The following is a 23,747-nucleotide window of genomic DNA, read 5'->3' as shown; positions in this document are numbered from 1 at the left end:
GACCCGCGGCGGCTTCCGTCGCGCCGCCGGAAGTGCCGTCGCTCCGCGCCCCGGGAAGCGGAGCCCGGCGCCGCCATGGAGACGTGGGTGCGCTTCAGCGCGCAGAGCCACGCCCGGGAGCGGCTCTTCAGGTGCGGCGGGGCCCGGGGACGGGGACGGGGTGCGCCCGGAGGCCGCTCACGCCGCTCCGTCTCTTGCAGGGCCGCGCAATATGGCTGCGCCCTGGCGGGGTACGCGCTGCAGAGGAGCGGAGCGAGCGCCGCGGTCCTGGAGAGCGTCCGGCGGCTGGAGGCGCATCTCGGCCTGGCGCGCAAGCGTGAGCGGGGCGGGGGGGGACGGGGCGGGGGGGGGGGGTGTCACCCGGTGACACCCCCCCCCCCCCGGTGACCGGCCGCCCCCCCCCTCGCAGTGCTGCGCTTGGGCGGCTCGGCCGAGGCGCTGGAGGCGGCGAAACGCGCGATCCACCTGTCGGACGTGGTGCTGCGGTTCTGCGTCACCCTCGGGCACCTCAACAGGGCCTTGTTCTGCGCCTGCGACAACGTGCTCTGGGCCGCCAGGGTGGGCGTCGCGCCCCGCGCCCACCAGGAGAAGTGGAGCCAGAGGGCGTTCCGGTGAGCCGCGAGCCCGGGGGGGCGGCCCGCGGGGCCCCGGGGGTGGCAGAGAGCTGGCACAGCTGGCAGGGAGGTGGGCGGGAGTGGCATAGAGGTGGGCGGGGGTGGCAGGGAGGTGGCAGGAGGGTGGGCGGGGGTGGCAAAGAAGTGGGCGGGGGTGGCAGGGAGGTGGCAGAGAGGTGGGCGGGGGGGGCAGGGAAGTGGCAGAGAGGTGGGCGGGGATGGCAGAGAGGTGGGCGGGGATGGCAGAGAGGTGGGCGGGGTGGCAGAGAGCTGGCAAAGAGTTGGTTGGGGTGGCAGAGAGGTGGTTAGGGGTGGCAGAGAGCTGGGACAGATGGCAAAGAGCTGGCAGGGTGGCAGAGAGGTGGTTGGGGGTGGCAGAGAGGTGACAAGGGTGGCAGAGGGGTGGCAGAGAGCTGGGACAGATGGCAAAGAGCTGGCAGGGTGGCAGAGAGGTGGTTGGAGGTGGCAGAGAGGTGACAAGGGTGGCAGAGGGGTGGCAGAGAGCTGGGACAGATGGCAAAGAGCTGGCAGGGTGGCAGAGAAGTGGTTGGAGGTGGCAGAGAGGTGACAAGGGTGGCAGAGAGGTGGCAGGGGTGGCAGAGAGCTGGGACAGATGGCAGAGAGGTAGCAGGGGTGGCAGAGAGCTGGTTGGGGGTGGCAGAGAGATGGCAGAGAGCTGGCACAAATGGCAGAGAGCCAGTTAGGGGTGTCAGAGCGCTGGCACAGATGGCAGAGAGCTGGCAGCACGCAGCCCTTCAGCTGTCAGGAGAACGTGGACTCTTCCTTCCCGCTGGCGTTTTAGTTTCGTGGCCGGCGAGGATCAGCCGGAGGCTCCTCGCGCTCCCGGCCGCGGTCCCTGGCACCGTTTGCCCGCTCTGCCCGCATTCCTCTCCCCTGCTCTTTCAGGTATTACCTCTTTGCCCTCGTGGTGAACCTGAGCCGCGACGCCTACGAGATCCGGGTGCTGCTGGAGCGCGAAGCGGGCGGGAAGCGAGGGAGAGGCGGCGAGGACGGGTGCCAGGCACGGGCTGACAGCGGGTGCCAGGCGCGGGCCGACAGCGGGCTCCAGCAGCTGGGGCTGAGGCTGCAGATCCAGCTCCGCCTTCTGCTCCGCGTCCTCCGGAACAACCCTCCGCTGCTGCTGGACGTGGTGAAGAACGCCTGCGACCTCTTCATCCCACTGGACAAACTGGGGCTGTACAGAACCAGTCCGGGCTTCGTGGGGCTGTGCGGCCTCACCTCCTCCATCCTCTCCATCCTCACCATCCTCCACCCCTGGCTCAAACTGAAGCCGTAGGTGCCCTCGGATCCCGGTGCCGGGCTCGCCGCCGGCGTGGGCGGGTATTTGGGGACGCCGGGGGGTCACTCCGGGAACTGGGGCACGGCGACCGCTGAACCACCGCGGTCCCGCTGCGGCTGGTGGCTTTAACCGTGGAGGCGGGAGGACGGCGGAGGGAGCGCCGGGCTCCGGCGCCCGCCAGGACCCGCTCCCCCATCTCCAGTGCCCACTGGGACCCGCTCCAGCGGCTCCGGCACCCACAGGGACCCGCTCCGACTGCAGCGAAGCCGGTGGGGTCCCGCTCCGGTGTCTCCAGCGCCCACAGGGACCTGCTCCAGCGCCCGTGGGGACCTGCTCCGGCGGCTCTGGTGCCCACAGAGACCGGCTCCAGCTGCCCCGGCACCCACGGAGCCCCACTCCAGCTGTTCCGGCTCCCCACGGCGCCGACGAGGAGGGCGACACTCAACGCACCCAAATCCGGTTCTTCTCCCCAGCGACCGTAGGACTTTTTCCGGCCGTTTTAGGGTTTTCTCCTCTTTCAAGGAATTCCCATCCCGGAGCCAACCAGCAGGGAATATTTGGGGCCGGAGAAGGCTGCCTGGCTCACCGGGTGCTTCTCCCAGACTCCGGGGGGGGGTTAAACCGCGGGGTGGGGGTGAGCGTGGTGCCCACCGGGCACATCCGAAGCCCCTTTTGACCCTTTATTTTCCGTGTAAGAGATCCAAGCGCAGGCAGAGGCGGGTGGGCAGGACCTGGGCCGTGGATGAGCCGTGGTGGCCTCGCGGTAAGTCCGTGGCGCGTTGGCCGGTCCCACCATGCCGGTGGCCGCGGGTCGGAGGCGACATTGGCACGGGGGGGTTTCCCTGGAGGAGGATATTTACCTGCCTGGACTTTCCCTGCGGAGCTGCTGCCGGAGTTTGCGCCTCAGCCATCCTGGTTTTTGCCATAAATCCGAGGAGGGGACACGATTCTTGGCATCGGTCATTCCCACCTGCTTTTCCCTCCCACTGGCGCTGCCGTCTCACCAAATTTCCCGTTTTCCTTGGTTTCTGGCACACTGGATGACACTGCTCATGCCAGGCACTGGCTTTGTGCCAGCCCTACGGAGCGTTTGGCTCCACCGCGCGCCGCAGGACGGTTCTTTGTGTCCCGAGGTGGGATGTGCCTCGCTCCCTCCCCGGTTTGGGCTTCACCGGCTTCCAGGTACGGCGCCGCGGTGTCTCCCTGTGCCGGCGAACCGCGGTTCCCTCCTCAGGGCTGCGCCGGCGGCTCTTTCCGCCGTTTCCTTGAGCTTTTCCTCCCCCTTTCCCGGTGGTTTTTGCTCAGCCGCTGCGGACGAATGAGTTTGCTGGTGCTCAGCCGTGTCCAGATTCCCAGTCTGGCAGAAGGGGCCGGGACTGGTTCCCTTTGCCAGGAGATGGGTGTGGGAGGTCTCTCCGGCACCGCAGCGGGATGCTCCCGGTTTTCCCGGCACCCACATAGGACCAACGGCACCTCTTGGGGGGTGGGGGGGTGTTCCCCCCAGCTTCCCTCTCAGGAAATTCCCTTTCCATGGGCTTTGCTGGTGCCACTGGTCCATGTTGCCGGCACTGGCTCCCGGTGGAGCCCGGTGGAAGCCGGAGCGATCCCGGCCGGGACGCGGGGGAGCTGCTGCGGGATGGATCGGCGCAAAATGGCGATTAATAAAAACGTGGAATGGCGAGAGGAGAAGGTGCCTCGGACCCCGTGGTGTGAGCGTGTCCCGTTCCTTTCGTTGTCCTCGTTATTAATTATCTTCCTACTTAATTAATTAATTGTATTCCTAGGTATTTAATTATATTCCTGGTTATTTAATTAATTAATTTCCCATTTCATTAGTGATATTGCTATTTATTTAATTATTTTCCTATTTATTTCATTATGATCCTGATTATTTTCTTATTTATTCCCTATATTTTTAATTATTTCTGATTTATTTAATTATTTTCCGATTTATTTAGTTTTCCTCAGTTTTCCTATTTATCTAGTTTTCCTTTTCCTCCTTAATAAGGTTTTCCTTTTCCTCCTTAATAACGTTTTCCTTTTCCTCCTTAATAACGTTTTCCTTTTCCTCCTTAATAACGTTTTCCTTTTCCTCCTTAATAACGTTTTCCTTTTCCTCCTTAATAACGTTTTCCTTTTCCTCCTTAATAACGTTTTCCTTTTCCTCCTTAATAACGTTTTCCTTTTCCTCCTTAATAACGTTTTCCTTTTCCTCCTTAATTTAATTTTTATATTAAATACGAAAGCAAAAGGGTTCGGGTTTTTTCCCACAGGTTTTCCCATCCCAATAAAACCCTTTTCCGTTCCTATATCCCCCTTTTCCTTCGGCAGCACCTCCGTGGCCACCCATGGCCGTGGGCCCATTACATGTTGGGGGCTGAGCCCCCCCCCCCCTACTTTTCTCCCAAAATATCCCAATTTCTTGGCAGGATCATCTTTAATAATTAAAAATAAATCAATTTATCCAGATATTTATAGGACCTTGGACTGGCAGGAGGACGCGGGCGCTGCCTTGGGCGAGCAAGGCCGGTTCCAGCTGCTAATTCCAACTAATTAACATTATTAATGAACTAATTACAACTAATTGCGATTTCTTTCTGGAGCCGGTCGCCGCCGCGGAGCCTCCCTGGGCCAGAGAGGCCCCGAAACCAAAACCAGACCCAGCGAAAGTCATGGACATTTGATTAGCGTGACTGGGGGCATTGGGATGGACTGGGAATACTGGATCAGGGCACTGGGATGGGCTGGGGGCACTGGGATGGACTGGGAATACTAGCTCAGGGCACTGGGGTGGGCTAGGGCACTGGGATGGAGTGGGAATACTGGATCAGGGCACTGGGATGGACTGGGAACGCTGGACAAGGGCACTGGGGTGGGCTGGGGGTCCTGGATCAGGGCACTGGGATGAACTGGGAGCACTGGGCTGGACTGGGGGGTGCTGGGCTTGACTGGAGGCACTGGGAGCTCAATGGGGAGTCCTGTGCTGCTCTGGGGTCTGGACTGAACTGAACTGGGGGTGCTGGGCTGCACTTGGGCCATGGAGCGGGGCTGGGGGGCACGGAGCGGGGCGAGGGGGCATGGAGCCAGGCAGGGGGGCACCGAGCAGGGCTGCACCGAGCAGGGCTGCACCGAGCAGGGCTGCACCGAGCAGGGCTGGGGGGCACGGAACCGGGAGGGGGGCACGGAGCGGGGCGGGGGGGTACGGAGCGGGGCTGGGGGGCACCGGCCCGCGGCACACGAGCTCACGGCGCGGGGGGCGTTGGCGACCCGACCCCCGCTGCGAGCCGGGCCCTCGGCACTGCCCGTCACCGGGAACCTCCCGGGGCGAAGGGCAGCCGGGGGGGGGGTGGGTGCTCCCCCCGCCCCGGCCCCCTCCCGCCCCGGCATCGCCGGATCCCGGATCCCGCCCCGGCCGAGAGCGGCCGGACTCGCCGCACCCCCGGGGCCGCGTCGGGTGAGCCGGGTCCGGCTGCGGGGGGTCCGGGGGGGTTTTCTCGGGGGGGGACCGGGTGCTCCGGCGGCGTTCGGGCTGGGCCGGCGTCAGGAATGAGGAAGAGTTGGGTGCCGGGTGGGTCCGGGGTCAGCCCGTGCCTCAGTTTCCCCACGTGAGCTCAGCGGGGCCGCAGGCGCTTCCCAGGGCGACGGGGTCGCACGAAAGGACTTTGGGGGGGTCCCCCCAGACCCCCCACCCGCTCCCCCCACCCAACCGCCGCCAGTTCGGGCCCGTTCCCGGTGGTTTTCCTGCTTTCCGTGTCCGCGCCGGGAGAGGCCGGGGGGGGGGGGGGGGACACACGGACATTTTTCGGACGAATCGTGGGGACCCCTCCGCGCCCCCCCGGGCTGGGCTCTGGCCCCGGACCCCCCGGGGGGGCCCGACCAGCCCCGGTTGTGCCGCGTTTGCCGGGGGCGGGGGGGGGGCGGGACAGACGCCGTCTGTTTGTCTCCATTCCCCGCCCCCCCCCGCATAAAACCACCGAATCTCGCGGCCGCGGCCACCGGCACAACGTCGCCTCTGTGCCAAAAAAGCCTTTTTTTTAAAAAAAAAAAATTATTTGATTTTTTTTTAGTTGGAAAAGTAAAACCAGCCGGGAAGCTGGGGCGGGGGGCGGTGTGCTCAGCCCCGGGGACCCCCCTGCGCCCCCCAGCCCCGCTCCGGGCTCCGAGGAGGAGGAGGAGGAGGAGGAAGGGTTGGGGGGGGTGTTGGGGTGGGTCGGGACCCCAGCCTGCGGGATCTGGGATCCCCAAATCCCCTGGGATTTGATCCCTGCCCCTCCCTCCCCTTGGGATCCACTCCCCGATCCCCCTGGGATCCGATCCCCCCTGGATGCAGTTCCTGATCCTCTGGGATCGGATCGCACCCCCTGACCCCCCCGATCCAGTCCCTGATCCCAGGATCTGATCCAGTCCCTGATACCCCCAGGGATCCAGTCTCCAACCCCCCTGGGATCCAACCCACCCTCGATACAGTTCCTGATCCCCCTGGATCCAGTCCCTGATCCCTGGGATCCCCTCCCCAATACCCCCAGGGATCCACTCCCCTGTCCCCCTGGGATCCAGCCCCTGATCCCCCTCCAATCTGATCCCCCAGGATATGGTTCCTGGTCCCCTGGGATCCAGTCCCACCCCCCGGCCCCCTCGATCCAGTCCCTGGTCCCCCCTGGATCCATTTCCTGATCCCTGGGATCCAGCCCACCCTCCTCACCCCCCCCCCTCCCCGATCTAGTCCATCCAGGATCCAGTCCCTGATCCCCAAGATCTGATCCCTGGGATCCACCCACCCACCCCCCCCCGATCCCATCCCCGATGCCCCCAGCTCCAGTCCCCCACCCCCCAAGGCAGGATTTACCCATCTCCATCCCACCGGATCCCAGTGCCACCTCCCCACTCCCCGACTCCCAGTTGATCCCAACAGCTCCCGGACATTCGGGGTCCCCGAGGGGCTGCGGTGCCACTGACCTCCCCCCCCCCCGGTCTCCCACCGCAGGACGGCCCCGCGGGGATGCCCGATGCCCCTTCCAGCCCCGTGCCCGCCACTGCCCCAGCCACCCCACCGCCACGCTGGAGGCCATGCGGTCCCCCGGCACCGCCGGCACCCACAGCGTTTGGTGCCTGGCGGTGCTGGTGCTGGCGGGGGCCGCGGCGCAGCCACCGTGCCGCATCGATGCCGACAGCCGGACGGGGCTGTGCAAGGGGCAGGACCTGGCGCGGGTGCCCGGCGGCCTCCCCGGCGACCTGCGCGGCATCGACCTCTCCTACAACAAGCTGCGGGAGATCACGGCGGGCGACTTCGCCGGCATGACGCAGCTGCGGCGCCTGGACCTGGCCTACAACAACATCTCCCGCATCGCGGCCGACGCTTTCGCCTCCAACCGCCTCTTGGAGCATCTCCGGCTCTTCAACAACTCCCTTGAGCGCATCCCGGCGCCGGCGTTGAGACCGTTGGCCAACCTCCGTTGGTTGGACATGTCCAACAACCTCTACCGCAGCGCGGCGTTGGACGGCGTCTTCGGCCATCTGCGGCGGCTGCGGGAGCTGTCGCTGGGGGGGCCGCTGCTGCGGGACATCCGCCGGGACGACTTCGCCGTCTTGAAGGACACGGCGCTGCGGAAGTTCGCCGTCAAGTCGGCCTCCAGCCTGCGGCGGTACGAAGCCGGGGCGTTCTCGTGGCTCAACACCACGGAGCTGTGGTGCGACACGGCTTTGGACGAGAGCGCGGCGGCGCTGCCGGCCATGCTGCGGGACCTGCGGGGCAAAGCCCTGGACTACCTGCGCTTCCGTAACCTCTTCGAGTTCACCTACTACGCTGGCGCTGCCGATCCCTTCGCTGGCTTGGCCGACTTGCACATCACCAAGTTGGTCTTCTACCGGGGCAAGTTCAACGAGAACCTCCTCCGCTTGGCCCTGCTCAACGTCCAACGCTCCCGCGTCCGCGACCTGGCGCTGGTGGCCATCGACTTCGCCCGCTCGCCGCTCTGGAACGGCTCCGGCGCGGCTGCCCCGCGGCTCGACCGCCTCTTGCTGCAGGACATCAGCAACCCCGACATCCTGCGTTTCGACTGGACCTTCACCTGGTTGAGCGGCGTGGCCGCCCTCTCCATCATCAACGTCAACTTCAACGGCGTCCCCTGCGACGCTTGGGGCGAGATGCGCAACGTGGAGGCTTTGGACATCTCCAACAACCGTCTGGAAGATGGTTACATCTACAACCAACGTTGCCACTACCAGGACGTCATGCCCAAGCTGGAGACCTTCGTCTTGGCCACCAACCAGCTGGTCAGCCTTGCCGCGTTGGCCGCCTTGACGCTGACCTGGCCCCGGCTCGCCCGCCTCGACGCCAGCCACAACCGCTTGGGCAGCCTGCGGGAGACGTGTCGATGGAGTCCCACCTTGCGGTGGTTGGCCCTGCACCACAACCCGGCGACGGCGGGCGCCTTCGGGTGCTTGCCCACCACCCTCGAGTACCTGGACCTCTCCTACTCTCAGCTCGACCGCTTGGACACAGATTACTTCGCCCGGAGCCCCCGGCTCCGGGAGCTGCGGTTGAGCGGCAACAAGATCAAGTTCATCCCCTCCGAGTGGACCTGCCCCCGTTTGGAGGTGCTGGCCATCGACGGCAACTCCTTCGGCGTCATCAACCGCGGCTCCTTCGTCAACATGCCGCGGCTCGTTAGCCTGGCGGCCGGCAACAACCCCTACCACTGCACCTGCGACCTCCACGTCTTCTTGGAGGAGACGCGGCGCCGCGGACGACCCACCTTGGCCGACTGGCCCCACAACTGGACCTGCTACCACCCGGAGCCGCTGCTGGACACGGCCGTGGCCACCTATGCCCCGCGCCCCTTGGAATGCGACGTGGCGGCGCTGGTGGCGGTGGCGGTGGCCGGCACGGCGGCGGCGGCGGCGGCGTGCGCCGCGCTCTGCTGGAAGCTGGACGCCCCGTGGTACCTACGAGCCACGTGCCGCCTGGTGCGCGCCAAGTACGGCGGGCGCCGGGCGGGCACCGCGCGGGCTTGCTCCTTCCACGCCTTCATCTCCTACAGCCGCGCCGACGCCGCGTGGGTCCGCCGGGAGCTGCTGCGGCGGCTGGAGAGCGCCGCGCCGCCGTACCGCCTCTGCATCCACGAGCGGGATTTCACGCCGGGGCGCTGGATCATCGAGAACATCGTGGAGAACATCGAGCGGAGCGCCAAGGTCATCGTCGTCCTCTCCCGCAGCTTCGTGGACAGCGAGTGGTGCAACTACGAGCTCTACTTCGCCCACCAGCGCGCCGTGGGCGTGGGCGCCGACGACGTCATCCTGGTGCTGAAGGAACCCATCGATGCCCGGGGTCTGCCGCGGCGCTTCGCGCGGCTCCGTAAGATGTTGGGCACCAAAACCTACTTGGAGTGGCCCCGCGAGGTGGGGAGACGCCCCTTCTTCTGGCTGCAGCTTCGGAACCTTTTGGGGAACCCCGGGGGGGTCGGCGGTGCCGGCGGCGAGGAGGAGACGGCGGTGGACGCCGCCGCGGCGTAGCGGGTGGACCCCCCCGTGGTCGATGGGGGTCGTGCCTCAGTTTCCCTTCCCTGGGAGCGGCTCAGGGAGCTGGTGTCGGGGTGGGATGGGGATGTGGGCGGGGGTCCTCACCGAGGTGACCCCAACTTCTCGACGTCCACCACGATGGTGGCCAGGAGGTGGCACCCTGAGCACGCAGCCACCCTAAAACCACCCGAAATCCACCCAAAATCTGCCCAAAATCCACCCAAAACCGAGGGCGGGGACCCCAACCCCATCCCCACCCCCCCAAATTGCAGCCGAGGTTCAATCCTGCTCCAGGGGTGGGGGGGGGCACCGCAGGACACCGCTCCGCTTCGCCGGGAAAAGGGGGAAAAACCCACTTCAGCGACCCCCCCACCCCCCTCTTTCCCTTCCTTATTTTTTTATTTGAGTTTTTTCATGTTTTTCTCCACTTTTTGCCAGTTTTTAAATATTTTTTCTATTTCCCCCCCCTCGACTCCGTCCTCCAAAAAAATAAAAAAAAAAATAAAAAAAAAAAAAAGAAAGAAAAAAAAATTCCCGGCTCCGGCTGTTTTATTTTTAGCGGCCAATTGAAGGCGGAGGAGGAGGAGAAAAAAAATCTGGAAAAAAAAAAAAAAGGAAAAAAGAGGAAAAAAAAATAAATATATATTCCGGCCGGAGACAGAGTCACCTTTGAGCCGCTCCCGGCCGATGCCGGCGGTGACGGTGGCGGTTGGGCGATGGAGGGTGGTGGGTGCCGGCGGCTTCTCCGCGCTCTGCTCCTGCTCCCAGGTAAGGGCACCCCAAAATTTCACCGGATTTGGGAAAAAAAAGGAGTTTTTGGGTTTTTTTTCGTGTTTTGGGGGTGAATCGGAGGCGTTTTGGGGACTCTGCGGGGTGGGGGGTGGGTGCTGAGCTGGGCACCCATTAACCCGGTGCTCAGCCATGTGTGGGTGCCCCCCTGCCCTGAGCTGGTCAAGGGTTTTTTGGGGAAAAAGCACCCGGTTTGGGTCCGTCTCCCCCTCCTCGATGTATTTTTGGCTTTGAGGAACTTCAAAAAAACCCATAATGACAAATCTCTACGTTTTGGGGGGAAAAAAGCCAAAAAGAGTTGTTTTTTTTTGCCGCACCCCCCCTCAAAAGAGAGGTCGGCGGTTGGGTCCCAGCCTCCCTCCCTCGCCGTGTCCTGCCCTGGGGAAACTGAGGCACGAAGCCAGGGCTGGCCCGGAGGGGTCTTTAGCCGCCCCGTGCCTCAGTTTCCCCACCCGGAGCTGGTCAGGGAGGGGGTGGGACGGGGATGGGGGGGAGTGGCGGCACTTTGAGGGGCTTCTGCAGTTTGGAGGTGACAAAAACCCCCCTGGGATCCCCCCCGGAATGGGACCCCAAAGTGCTCTGGTCACCCCGGGGTGCTCAGTGCCACGCGTGGGGTGCTGGATCCTGCATTCAGGGTGCTGGGTGCTCTATGTAGGGTGCTGGGTGCTGTATTTGGGGTACTGGGGCTATACATGGGGTGCTGTACTGGGATGCTGGGTGCTGTACTGGGGTGCTGGGTGCTGCATTTGGGGTACTGGGTGCTATACGTGGGGTGCTGTACTGGGATGCTGGGTGCTGTACTGGGGTGCTGGGTGCTCTATGTGGGGTGCTGGTGCTGTACATGGGGTGTTCGGTGACACTTGGGGTGCTGGGTGCTGCATTTGGGGTACTGGGTGCTGTAGGTGGGGTGTTGGGTGCCATACATTGGGGTGCTGGGTGCTCTACGTGGGGTGCTGTACTGGGATGCTCGGTGCTGCACTGGGGTGCTCGGTGCTGTACTGGGGTGCTGGGTGCTGTACTGGGGTACTGGGTGCTCTGTGTGGGGTACTGGATGCCGTACATGGGGTGCTGGGTGCTGCATTTGGGGTGCTGGGTGCTGTTTGGGGTGCCCAGCACCTCTCCCCCCTCCCCACATTCTGGGGGGGCTCACACCGCAGCGGCCCCGTCCCTCCGGATGGGTGCGGGATTGGGGGGGCGGGGGGATGGCCGGGTCAGTGGGTGCCCCCCACCCTTCCCCCCATCCCCCCCAGGGCTGTGCGGGGGGTTCAACGTGGACGTGGGGCACCCACGGCTCGTGCACGGACCGCCCGGGGCCCAATTCGGCTACAAGGTGCTGCAGCGCGGGGGCGACGGGGAGAGGTGGTGAGTGGGGCGGGGGGGATGGGGGGGGGGTCATGGGGGGCACGGGGGGACACGGAGGGCTTTGACACCCCCCTGGAACGTCCCATGGTGGGGATGAACGGCTCGGGGTGTTCTGGGGAGGGGAAACTGAGGCAAGGAAGGGGAAACTGAGGCAGGGAAGGGGAAACTGAGGCACGGAAGGGGAAACTGAGGCAGGGATCCTGGCAGCGAAGCCCCTCGGTTTTCCCGGGGGTTTGTGCTCTGCCCGGCGTGGACTGGGGGGGGTGTTGTGAAAATAGGGGTCCCGTCGGTAAAACCAGGGTGGGAGCCCCGGTGCATGTGCCAACAGTGGGGGCGGCGATGGAAGGGGGGACGTGGCACGGGGGGTGGGCAGGATTCGGCCAGGAGCCCCGAAACGCCACGTCTGTGCCGGGGTCGGTGCCGGTGACCCCCGTGTCCCCCCCCGTCACCCCCCCAGGCTGCTGGTGGGGGCCCCGTGGGACGGCGACGGCCGAGGCGACGTCTACAAGTGCCGCGTGGGACCCCCCAATGCCACGTGTGCCAAAGCCAACCTCGGTACCGCCACGGCCCGCGGGCACAGCGGGGGGGTGGGGGTGGGTTGGGGGGTGACGGCGGCGCTGACCCCCCCTCCCCGCTCCCTGGCATCTCCCCCGGCGCCCAGGATCAGCCCCGTGGCTCGTGCCCGTCGCCGGCCACCGCGTCCACTTCGGGATGACGCTCGTGGACGCCGAGGATGGCGGCGTGGTGGTGAGATGAGTCTCCTCCGGAGGGAAACTGAGGCACGGAGGGGCGCGGGGGGCGGCTGCCAGCCCACGCTCCGTGTCCCCCCCCAGGCTTGTGCCCCACTTTGGTCCCAGGAGTGTGGCACGTCCCTCTTCAGCACCGGCCTCTGTGCCCGCCTGGATGGTGACCTCCGGCCGGTGGGGCCCATCGCGCCCACGGCGCAGCGTGAGTGTGGCGGGGGGGATGCTGTGGGATGGGGGAGCACGCCGGTGCCAGCGGTGTGCCCCCTCCTGCGTGCCAGGCTGCTCCACCTACATGGACATCGTCATCGTCCTCGACGGCTCCAACAGCATCTACCCCTGGGACGAGGTGCAGAACTTCCTCAGCAACGTCCTCAGCAAGTTCTTCATCGGGCCCGGGCAGATCCAGGTGATGTGGGGTGCCAAGGGCTGTGCCAGGGTCCCCAGGGCCATGCCGGGGTCCCCAGGGCTGTGCCAGGGTCCCCAGGGCCATGTCATGCCCAGGGCAGCATTGTCATCCTTGGGGTGATGCCGTTGTCCACAGGGCAATGCTGTTGTCCATGGGGCGATGCCACCCTTGGGGTGATGCCACCATCCCTCAGGTGATGCCATTGTCCCCAAGGTGGTGCCGTTATCTCTGTGGTGATGTCGTGGTCCCCAGGTCAATGCTGTCTTCTCTGTGGTGATGCCACCCTTGGGGTGATGCCACCCTTGGAGTGATGCCACCCTTGGGGTGATGCTGATGTCCCCAGGGCAATGCCATCATTCCCAGGGCAATGCCATCATCCCTGGGGCGATGTCACCCTTGGGGTGACACCGTTGTCCCCAGGGTGATGGCATCATCCCTGGTGTGATGCCATTGTTCTCAGGTCAACTCTGTAGTCCCTGTGTCGATGCCACCCCTGGTGCGATGTCATTGTCCCCAGGGCGATGCCATATTCCTTGTGGCAATGCCATCATCCCCGTGGCAATGCCATTGTCCCCAGGGTGATGCTGGTGTCCCCAGGGCGATGCCATCATCCTGAGGATGATGCCACCATCCCTGGGGTGATGCCATCATCCCCGGGGTAATGGCACCCTTGGGGTGACGCCGTTGTCCCCATGGTGATGCCGCCGTCCCCGCTGCGATGCCAGCCGCGGGGCGCTGCCAGCCGGGGACGCTTTTGGGGCGGGTGCCGTTTTGGGCGCGGGGCTGAGCGCCCGTTTCGGTGCCAGGTGGGGGTGCTGCAGTACGGGGAGCACGCGGTGCACGAGTGGGTGCTGGGGCGGTACCGCACGGCGCAGGAGGTGGCGGAGGCGGCGCGGAACATCAGCCGGCAGGAGGGCAGGGAGACGCGCACCGCCATGGCCATCCGCCGCGCATGGTGGGCGCCGCGGCGCGGGCGGGGGAGGCGAGGGTGGGGTCGGGATTGGGATTAGGGTCTGGGTTGGGATCGGGATTGGGATTGGGGTCAAGGTTGGGGGTTGGGATTGGGATTAGGATTGGGGTTGGGATTGGGGTCGGGGTTGGGGGGTTGGGATTGGGATTAGGGTCTGGGTTGGCGTCAGGATTGGGGTTGGGATTGGGTTCGAGGTTGGGGATTGGGAACGGATGGGGATTGGGATCAGGACTGCGGTCAGGGTTGGGATTGGGGTCAGGGCTGGGATTGGGGCCAAGGTTAGGGGTCAGGGTCAAGGTTGGGGGTCAGGGTCAGGGTCGGGATCAGGATTGGGATTGGGATTAAGGTCAGGATTGGGATTGGGATCAGGATGAGGATTGGGATCAGGACTGGGGTTGGGATTGGGGTCAGAGCTGGGATCAGGGTCAAGACTGGGAGTCAGGGCCAAGGTTGGGGGTCAGGATTGGGATCAGGACTGGGGTTGGGATTGGGGTCAAGGTTGGGGGTTGAGATCGGGACTGGGATTGGGATCAGGATCAGGATTGGGATCGGGGCCTGAGGTCAGGATTGGGGTCGGGGTCATGCTGGGGCTGGGGGGGGTCGGGCTCAGCCTCGTGCCGCCGCCCTTCCCGGCAGCACCGAAGCCTTCAGCCCCGAGCGCGGCGGGCGGGCGGACGCCACGCGGCTGATGATCGTGGTGACGGACGGGGAGTCCCACGACGGCGAGGAGCTGCCGGAGGCGCTGGCCGAGTGCGAGAAACGCAACGTCACCCGCTACGCCATCGCGGTGAGCCCTCCCCGCGCCCCTGCCTCAGTTTCCCCATTCCTCCTTTCTGCGCCGTGCCAGGATCAGGGACCCCGCCGCTCCATCCTGGCTGCGCCGGGGTCAGGATTGGGCCCCTGGGCTGACGCCGGTGCCCGCTCCGCAGGTGCTGGGGCACTACCTGCGCCGGCAGCAGGACCCCCAGGATTTCATCCGCGAGATCAAGGCCATCGCCAGCGACCCCGACGACAAATACTTCTTCAACGTCACCGACGAGGCCGCCCTCAACGACATCGTGGACGCGTTGGGCGACCGGATCTTCAGCCTGGAAGGTGACAGTAGGGGGGGGGGGACATGGACCCCGACCTGGACCCCGGGGTGGGGGCGCAGAAGGAACAGCTGGAGGCACATCTGGAGGGGTGACATCTCCTCCTCCCCGCCCCCCAGGCACCCACGGGGACAACGAGAGCTCCTTCGAGCTGGAGATGTCCCAGATCGGCTTCTCCGTCCACCTCCTGGAGGTGAGGGGCAGGATCGGGCCCAGGGAGGGGCTGGATGGGGGGGGGGGGGGGGGGGGGGGGGGCGGGAAGGGGGGGTGGGGGAGGGCAGCCACCGCCCGCCCCAGGATTATTTTATTTTTTGCAGAAATGGAAAATGATGCTCAGCCTGTCCCGGGGGTGTGTGTCAGCATCCTGGGGGGGCAGTGACATCTTTTTTTTGGGGGGGGGGGGATTGGGGACAGTGAGGCATCACCGCACACATGATGCCTCGAGGCGTGTGATGTGTGTCACATCCCCCCCCCCCCAAATCCTGCATCCCCCCCCCCAGGACGGGCTCCTCTTCGGGACGGTGGGGGCCTACGGCTGGGAGGGGGCCGTGCTGCAGCTGAGCCCCCGCGGCCACCTGCTCCCGGCCCGCGACGCCTTCCAGCGGGAATTCCCGCCGGAGCTGAGGAACCACGCGGCGTATTTGGGTATGGGGGGGGGACGGGACCCACGACGCTCCGTCTCCCCGAGATTTGGGGTGACCAGGGATGCTCCGTGTCCCGAGGGATTTGGGGTGAACCGGGGATGCCTCGTGTCCAGGAGATTTGGGTGATGAGGGATGCTCCGTATCCCAGAGATTTGGGGTGAGCTGGGGATGCTCCATGTGCCGAGGGATGGGGGGTGAGTGGGAGATGCTCCATGTCCTGGAAATTTGGGGTGAACAAGGGATGCTCCATGTTCTGAGGGATTTGGGGTGATGAGGGATACTCCGTATCCCAGAGATTTGGGGTGAATTGGGATGCTCCCTGTCCTGGAGATTTGAGGTGAACTGGGATGCCCCATGTCCTGGAGATTTGGGGTGACCAGGGACACTCCCTGTCCCAGAGATGTGGGGTGAATTGGGATGCTCCATGTTCTGGAGATTTGGGGTGAACTGGGATGCTCTGTGTCCCAGAGATTTGGGGTGACCAGGGACACTCCCTGTCCCAGAGATTTGGGTGATGTGGGATGCTCCGTATCCCAGAGATTTGGGATGAACTGGGATGCTCTGTGTCCCAAAGGATGGGGGGTGACCAGGAATGCTCCGTGTCCCAGAGATTTGGGGTGACCAGGGGCATTCCACGTCCAGGAGATTTGGGTGATGGGGGATGCTCCGTATCCTGGAGATTTGGGGTGAATTGGGATGCTCCCTGTCCCGGAGATTTGGGGTGACCAGGGACACTCCATGCCCCGAGGACGCCCCATGCCCCGGTGACACCAGCCATACCAGTGCCACCGCGGGGCCTGGGGGTGGCCGCGGGACGTCACCCCCCACCCCGGGACTCCCCCCCCCCCAGGTTACGCCGTCTCCTCGCTGCGGCTGCCCCACGGCCGGCGGCTACTGGTGGCTGGAGCCCCCCGCTTCCAGCACCGGGGGAAGGTGCTGCTGTTCCGCCTGGGGCCCACGGGCGCCGTCACGGTGGTCCAGGCGCTGACGGGGGAGCAGGTGGGGGCCGATGGTGGGGGGGCGGCCGTGGGAGGGGGGTGCCGTGGGACCCCCCCGGCCTCACCCCCCCCACTCCGTGTCCGGCAGATCGGCTCCTACTTCGGCAGCGAGCTCTGTGTCCTGGACGTGGATGGGGACGGGGTGAGCGACGTGCTGCTGGTGGCAGCCCCCATGTTCCTGGGGGGCCAGAGCAGGGAGACAGGGCGGGTGTACCTGTACCGCGTGGGGCAGGTGAGGGGCTGGGGCAGGGGGGTGGGGGGGGCAGTGGGGCTGGGGGGTGTGATGGGGCTGGGGGGGGCAGTGGGGCGTGATGGGGCTGGGGGGTGCAGTGGGGCTCTGGTTGCAATGGGATCAGGGGGTGCAATGGGATTGGGAGGGTTCAGTGGGACTGGGGGTGTAATGGGGCTGGGGGGTAGTGGGGCTGGGGGGGGCAATGGGGCTGTGAGGGAGCTGTGGGTGTAATGGGGCTGGGGGGGCAGTGGGGCTCTGGGTGCAATGGGATCTGGGGGTGCAATGAGGCTGGGGGGTGCAATGGGATTGAGGGGGCAGTGGGGCTGGGGGGGGCGGTGGGGCTCTGGGTGCAATGGGATCAGGGGGTGCAATGGGATTGGGAGGGTTCAGTGGGACTGTGGGTGTAATGGGGCTGGGGGGCAGTGGGTGCAATGGGATCAGGGGGTGCAATGAGGCTGGGGGGTGCAATGGGATTGAGGGGGCAGTGGGGCTGGGGGTGCAATGGGACTGGGGGGGATGATGGGGCTGGGGGGGGTGCAATGGAGCTGGGGGGGCAATGGGGCAGGGAAGGTGTAATGGGGCTGGGGGTGCAATAGGACTGGGGGGTTCAGTGGAGCTGGGAGGGTGCAGGGGGCTGGGGTGGGCAATGGAATCGGGGGGGACACAGCGGGGTTGGGACACGAGAAGGCGGGTGGGTGCCTCAGGGGCTGCGGTGGCATCAGGGTGACGTGGCAGGAGTGGGGTGGGGACACAGTGCAGAGGGGGGGGAACACCCCCTGCACCCCCCCCACATACCTCCCTGGGGCTCCGGTGCGGAGCACCCGGGGTCAGACGTGCCATAGTGGGACACCGGGGGCCACCCCGTGCCCGTGCCCCCCGCAGCGGGCCCTGGCCCCCGCCGGCACCCTACTCGCCGCCCAGCAGCCGCAGGACGCCCGCTTTGGTTATGCCATGGCGGCCGTGCCCGACCTCAACCACGACGGCCTCACCGACGCCGTGGTGGGGGCCCCGCTGGAGGACGGGCACCGCGGGGCCATCTACGTCTACCACGGCGCCCCGGGCACCCTCGTGCCCCGCTACACGCAGGTGAGACCTCACCGGGGGGGGACGGGGCCCCATGAGATTGAGCACAACCTTATATGAGACAGCAGCGAAGCCACTTCTCCCCCCCCCTTCCTCGTTAGCGCATCGCGGCGGCGGCGCTGGCCCCCACCCTCAGCTATTTCGGGCGCAGCGTGGATGGGTGGCGGGACCCCGACGGGGACGGGCTGGTGGACCTGGCGGTGGGCGCGCAGGGGGCGGCCGTGCTGCTGCGGTGAGTCTTGGCGACGCGGGGGGGGACACGTGGAGGGGCCACCGGCAGCTCCCAGACTCCCCCCGTGCCTCAGTTTCCCCTTGTGATAAGAGCCCAGGGGGGACGGCGCTGTGCCCGTCGAGGGTCCCGCTGACACCGTCCCCCCCCCGCCAGCTCCCGCCACGTCGTCCAGCTCAACGCGACGCTGACGGTGGAGCCGTCGGCCATCAGCGTTGTCCAGAAGAACTGCCGCCGTGGCGGCACCGGTGCCGTCTGCCTCCGGGCCAGGGTCTGCTTCCTCGCCAGGACCCGGGCCCGGGACCTGCGGGACACCGATGTCGGTGGGTGTTGGGACGTGATGGGGGGACACGGGACATGGAGCATCCCTGGAGCATCCCTGGGGTGACCCTGGAGCGTCCCTGGGGTGTCCCCGGAGCATCCCGGGGGTGTCCCTGGAGCATCCCCGGAGCATCCCTGGTGTGTCCCTGGGGTGTACCTGGAGCCTCCCTGGGGTGTCCTTGGAGCATCCCTGGAGCATCCCCAGAGCATCCCCGGGGTGTCCCCAGAGCATCCCAGGGGTGACCCTGGAGCGTCCCTGGGGTGTACCTGGAGCATCCCAGGGGTGTCCCTGGAGCATCCCCGGAGCATCCCCGGCATGTCCCTGGGGTGTCCCTGGGGTATACCTGGAGCCTCCCTGGGGTGTCCTTGGAGCATCCCTGGAGCATCCCCGGGGTGTCCCCGGAGCATCCCAGGGGTGTCCCCACGCTCTGACCCCCCGCAGAGCTCCGGTACAACGTGTCCCTGGAGGAGCCCACACCAGCATCTCGCGCCGCCTTCGACTCCGGCTCCCGGCGCCTTCTCCAGCGTCACCTGGAGCTCTCGCTGGGCCGGCTGAGCTGCCTCCGCTTCCCCTTCCACGTCCTGGTGAGCCACGGCCGGACCCCCCCGAGACACAGGGGGCGCTTCTCCCACCCCCCCACCCCCCCAGCAGCACCGGGGGCTGACGGGGACCCTCCCCCAGGACACCACGGACTATCTGCGGCCCCTCGGCGTCACGGTGAGGTGGGCCATGGCCGAAGCCACGGGGCCGGTGCTGGACGAGGCGTCTCCCACCACCATCCGGAAACTGGTGGGTTCCCGGAGAAGGGAGAGGGGGGAACGTGTGACCAAATCCAGGGGCATTCTGGCTTTTTCCGGCACTGGGGTCACACGTGGCTCCTTCCAGGTCCCCTTCTTCAAGGACTGCGGTGAGGATGATGAGTGCGTCACCGACCTGGTGCTCGGGGCCACCATGGACATCGTGGGCTCCGGGTACGGGGTGCTCCCGCGGTGTCCCCGGGGTGGGGAGGGGGTTGAGCCGTGTCCTGGGGACCCCCCCCCGGACGCCGGGTCCGTAACCGCGCTCACCGCCGCAGGCAGAGCCCCCACATCCTGCGCCGGGGCAGGAGGAAGGTGATGGTGGCCGCGGTCCTGGAGAACAGGGAGGAGAACGCCTACAACGCCAGTCTGCTGCTCCGCTTCTCCAGCAACCTCCACTTCTCCAGCCTCGTGCTCCAGGTACAGGGTGGGGGGGGTCGAGGGGGGCCCCAGACCTTCATGGGCCCCCCCCAGCCCCTCGGAGACATCGGGGTCCTTTCAGCCCTGGGCAGAGCCTCCAGGACAAAAGTTAGGGTCTCTCCGGTCTTATATAGACCCTCCAGCCCCCAACCCAAGTGCAAGGTGGGGGGGTCCACGTGGCCCCATATGTGCCCCCCAACCCATCCCAGGTGGAAGGTGGGGGTCCATTAGGCCCCCCCCAACCCATCCCAGGTAGGACACGGTGGTCCATGTGGCCCCATGTGGGTCCCCCAACCCAACCCAGGTGGGAAGTGGGAGCTGGGGGGGTCCATGTAGCCCCCACATTGGTCCTCTGACCCACCCCAAGTGGAAGGGGGGGTCCATTAGGCTCCCCCAACCCATTCCAGGTGGGAAGCTGGGGTCCATATGGCCCCATATGTGCCCCCCAACCCATCCCAGGTAGAATGAAGGGGTCCATGTGGCCCCCCCCAACCCATCCCAGGTAGGATGAGGGGGTCCATGTGGCCCCCCAACCCCATCCCAGGTAGGATGAGGGGGTCCATGTGGCCCCCCCAACCCATCCCAGATCACAGGCTCCATGTAGCCCCATAGGGCCCCCCCCAGCTCTCCCATCCCCATCCGACTGTAGGTGACATGTCCCCCCCCCCCGCAGGACCCCAGCCCGGTGAAGCTGGAATGTTCAGCGCTGGGGGGTCACCGCCGCCTCTGCAGCGTTGGCTACCCCGTCTTCCGCTCACTGGCCAAGGTAGGGGACCGGGACCCCCCTGGAACCCCCCCTGGGACCCCCCAGGACCCCCTGCACCCATCGCCCTCCTCTCGCCCCCCCCAGGTCTCCTTCACCCTGGAGCTGGAGTTCAGCTGCTCCGTCCTCCTCGACCGAGCCGAGGTCACCCTCGAGGCCAGCAGGTAGGTGGCGGGGGGGGGGGCTGCACCTTATGGGGTGCAGGGGCTTGGGGGGGGTCTCGGGGTGCTCCCCATGGCTGCATCTCCCCCCTCCAGCGACAGCACCGAGGCGACGCCGGTGGACAACGCGGTCCGGCTTTCCGCCCCCGTCCGCTACGAGCCCGACCTCTTCCTCTCCAGGTGGGGCTGGGGGCAGCGGGGCAGAGGGTTTGGTGGGGTTTATTTTGGGGGGGGGGGGTGTCTCATGGTGCGGAGGGGCAGGATGTGACCCCGCTTGGCTCCCGGCAGCGAAGCCAACCTGCACCGCTACGAGGTTCAGCCGCGCGGCACCTTCCGCCACGGCCCCGAGTTCAAGACCACGGTGAAGGTGAGGAGGGAGATATGGGGGGGCAGGGGGGCGGGGGGCCTGGTTCACCCCAATTTCCCCCCCGCCAGGTGCAGAATTTAGGGTGCTACCCGGTCCGAAACCTCACCCTCCACATGGCACTGCCAGCCCTGGGCTACGGCCGCGCCGCCTTCCTCTCCATCACCCGCGTCCTGGCTGACAACGTGAGTCCCCTGCCCAAACCGGGGGGGCTGGGGGGGGTCCCTGCACCCCCCGTGGGTGCTGAGCCCAGATCCTTTCCCCACCCCACCCCCCCAGGCCACCTGCACCCTATGGACCCCCCCTGAGGAGCCGCGGCAGCGCGGCGCGGCCGCGGTGGTCCCGGTGCACCCCGAAGACCTTCTGCACGTGGAGAAGTTGGTGAGCGTCACCGTGACGCCCCGGGCCGGGGGTTTGGGTGATGGGGGGGGGTTGAGGGGTATATAGGGGAGGGGGGGGGTCCCTGTGACCATGTCCCCCCACGCCTCGTCCCCGCAGGACTGCGGCAACGCCTGGTGCCAGGAGCTGAGCTGCCCGCTGGGGCGGCTGGACCGCGGCGCAGAGGTCTCCGTCCACGTCCTCCGCACCGTCCACGACGACTTCTTCCGCGGGGTGAGGATGAGGAAGGGTGACCCTCATCCCCCCCCCCCCAAGCTGGGGGCAGAGGGAAGAGCTCGGGGTGCGGAACACACCCTGAACACCCCCCCCCCCCATTTTTTTCCCCATTTCCAGGCAAAATTCCGGAGTGTGAGGGTGGTGGGCACAGCCTGGCTGGGGGTCCCGGGGGGCAGCGTGCTGGTGCTGGAGGAGGGGGCACACCGCAGGGAGGTAGGACAGCCCCCCCCCCCCCCAAACTTGGGGCGCAGGTGGGTGGGGACACCCCTGTCCCCGTTTACTCCCCCCGGGGACCCTTTGTTTTTTTGGGGCAGACGGTGCTTGAAATCATCCAGGGGAAGCGGGTGCCCGTCTCCCTCTGGATCCTGGTGGGCAGCGTCCTGGGGGGGCTCCTGCTCCTGGCACTCATCATCTTCGGGCTGTGGAAGGTGAGAGCGGGGCGGGGGGGGGCAGCAGGGGATACGGGGGGGCAGGCAGGGGACACGGGGGGGACAGCAGGGGACATGGGGGGGGCAGCAGGGGATATGGGGGGGGCAGCAGGGGACACGGGGGGGCAGCAGGGGATACGGGGGGGGCAGCAGGGGACACGGGGGGGTCAGCAGGGGACATGGGGGGGCAGCAGGGGACATGGGGGGGCAGCGGGGGACACGGGGGAGCAGCAGGGGACATGGGGGGGCAGCAGGGGACACGGGGGGGGACACAGGGCTCTGCCCGCCATCCCCACGCCCCCCTCTATCCTCTTCCTCCCCCTCCAGCTCGGCTTCTTCACCCGCAAGAAGCCCCCCGAGGAAGAGGAGGAGGAGAAGGAGCAGTGAGGGCGGCAGTGGCCCCTCAAGCCCAGTGCTGTCCGGGGGGGGGACACACACACCCTCCCCCTCCCCATCTTTGGGGGACAACCGGGGGCTCGGGACTCTGCCGACCCCCCCTCCGTCCTTGCGGAGGGCGATGCCTCCGCGGGTGCCGATCGTGCGGCACGTGGGTGCAGCAGGTGGGGGGGGGGGGGACACACGAAGGAGCCCCCCCGGGTTTGGCCTTGACCAGAAGGACTTTGGGGGGTGGTTGTGGAGGTGGGGAAGGGGTGGGGGGGGGGGGGGTCAAGCGGGCTGAAAGCGGCAGCTCCATCAATAAAGCTCAGTCCCGCGGAGATGCTGGAGCGTGTGGTGTCCCCCCCCCCCCGCGGCGGCGCTGCCCCCATCCCGCTCCACTGCCGGAAAAAAAACCCAAACCCCAAAAATTCTGCAGAGCGGCACCAGCGAGGGCCAGGAGAGGTGAAGGCAGAGGAGGATGAGGGGGGGTACGTCTGTCAGATACCCCGAACCTGCCCCCCCGGGGTCCCTACAGCTCCCAGGAGACCCCCCCGGGAAGCGTCTGTCCTAAATTCTGCCCCACAGGGAAAGAAATTCCCAATTTTGAGCACTTTGGGGCAAGAGGGAGGAACCAGGAGCAGAAATCCCAGCAGGTGTATTAGCCCCTACCTGGGGGGCACCCTCAAAACTCCCCAGCACGAAATCTCCTCCTCCTCCCCCCCCCCAGCACCCAGGTCTTGTTCCCCCCAACCCCTGGGGGCAGGTGGGTGTTGGGATCCGGGGTCCGCCCCCCCGCCAGGAGCTGAGTCCTGGGGGGGCTCAGACTTCCCCACTGCCGCTGCCCCAAAACCACCATCCCCCCACCCCGGTGCCCACCAGGGCCGAGCTGCCACCCACCCTCCAACATCTGAATATAAATATTTTCACCAGAAAAACCCCCTTTTTCAGCCTCCCCCCAAGGTTATTTGCCCCCCCCATTAATCCCCCCCCAGCTCCGCAGCCCCAAGGACGTTTCTCCACGTCCGCTCTTCTTGAGAAAGGCCTTTATTTGACTTAATTGCAAACGAGACACTAATTAAACGAGTGTACGTGGTACACTGGGGACAGCAACGAAGCGGCGGCACGTTCCGATGGATCAACCTCGCCCTCCCACCCGCTGCCGGGGGGGCCACGGTGCCACGGGGTGGTTTGGGGGGTGTTGTAAGCACAGGGGTTCTTGGGATGATAAAACCAAGAAGTGGAATGTGGATGAAATGGGAGAGAAGTTGGGGGGGACACAAACAAAGGGGTAAAAAAGTGAAAAAAAAAAAAAAAAGAAAACAAAGGGAAAAAAACAAAGACAAAGGGAGGGGGGGGAAACACCAAAGGGGGGAAAATAAACAAACACAAAGGGCACAAAAAAAAAAAAGAAGAAAAAAAACGAAGGGAGGAAAAAAAAATTCAAAGGGGAAAAAGAGGGGAAAAAAAAAAATCCATAAAGGGGAAAAAAACCACAAAACACAAAGGGGAAAATAAAA

The 23,747-nt window shown here is 65.8% G+C and overlaps 3 protein-coding genes across 3 annotated transcripts; all 3 read left to right on the top strand.

The window, feature by feature from the left end:
- Window positions 1–75: 75 nt before the first annotated feature.
- On the top strand, window positions 76–1,987 carry PEX11B (peroxisomal biogenesis factor 11 beta). The gene is made up of 4 exons (XM_086628410.1): window positions 76–131; window positions 201–316; window positions 410–611; window positions 1,521–1,987. The coding sequence occupies exons 1-4, from the start codon at window positions 76–78 to the stop codon at window positions 1,909–1,911; spliced, it is 765 nt and encodes a 254-aa protein (XP_086484536.1). The 3' UTR covers window positions 1,912–1,987.
- A 721-nt stretch (window positions 1,988–2,708) lies between these two features.
- On the top strand, window positions 2,709–9,426 carry LOC147526578 (toll-like receptor 2). Its single transcript, XM_086628252.1, has 2 exons — window positions 2,709–2,724; window positions 6,899–9,426. Exons 1-2 carry the CDS (start codon window positions 2,709–2,711, stop codon window positions 9,424–9,426), a joined length of 2,544 nt encoding a protein of 847 aa, XP_086484378.1.
- Window positions 9,427–9,986: 560 nt separating this feature from the next.
- On the top strand, window positions 9,987–22,239 carry ITGA10 (integrin subunit alpha 10). The gene is made up of 30 exons (XM_086628313.1): window positions 9,987–10,200; window positions 11,472–11,583; window positions 12,041–12,138; window positions 12,245–12,330; window positions 12,417–12,531; window positions 12,608–12,735; window positions 13,542–13,690; window positions 14,342–14,492; window positions 14,635–14,800; window positions 14,916–14,989; window positions 15,297–15,441; window positions 16,291–16,439; window positions 16,527–16,670; window positions 17,553–17,756; window positions 17,855–17,985; window positions 18,139–18,305; window positions 18,746–18,888; window positions 18,986–19,093; window positions 19,190–19,275; window positions 19,380–19,521; window positions 20,195–20,287; window positions 20,372–20,448; window positions 20,542–20,625; window positions 20,734–20,812; window positions 20,881–20,994; window positions 21,089–21,190; window positions 21,308–21,421; window positions 21,542–21,637; window positions 21,739–21,852; window positions 22,180–22,239. The coding sequence occupies exons 1-30, from the start codon at window positions 10,149–10,151 to the stop codon at window positions 22,237–22,239; spliced, it is 3,483 nt and encodes a 1,160-aa protein (XP_086484439.1). The 5' UTR covers window positions 9,987–10,148.
- The last annotated feature ends 1,508 nt before the right edge of the window (window positions 22,240–23,747 follow it).

This window comes from Tauraco erythrolophus, chromosome 30, assembly GCF_009769465.1.
Source record: "Tauraco erythrolophus isolate bTauEry1 chromosome 30, bTauEry1.pri, whole genome shotgun sequence".
Classification (NCBI taxonomy): domain Eukaryota; kingdom Metazoa; phylum Chordata; class Aves; order Musophagiformes; family Musophagidae; genus Tauraco; species Tauraco erythrolophus.
Note: the sequence above shows the minus strand (reverse complement) of the source record. Positions and strands in the feature narration are given on the sequence as shown.

Excerpts from the sequence above, each read along its gene's own strand:
- ITGA10 (XM_086628313.1), top strand. The coding sequence starts at position 10,149 with ATGGAGGGTGGTGGGTGCCGGCGGCTTCTCCGCGCTCTGCTCCTGCTC. Across the intron at positions 15,442-16,290 it reads GAACCACGCGGCGTATTTGG|GTTACGCCGTCTCCTCGCTG; the intron begins GTATGGGGGGGG and ends CCCCCCCCCCAG. Across the intron at positions 18,889-18,985 it reads GCTTCCCCTTCCACGTCCTG|GACACCACGGACTATCTGCG; the intron begins GTGAGCCACGGC and ends ACCCTCCCCCAG.
- PEX11B (XM_086628410.1), top strand. The coding sequence starts at position 76 with ATGGAGACGTGGGTGCGCTTCAGCGCGCAGAGCCACGCCCGGGAGCGG. Across the intron at positions 132-200 it reads GCCCGGGAGCGGCTCTTCAG|GGCCGCGCAATATGGCTGCG; the intron begins GTGCGGCGGGGC and ends CGTCTCTTGCAG. Across the intron at positions 317-409 it reads TCTCGGCCTGGCGCGCAAGC|TGCTGCGCTTGGGCGGCTCG; the intron begins GTGAGCGGGGCG and ends CCCCCCTCGCAG.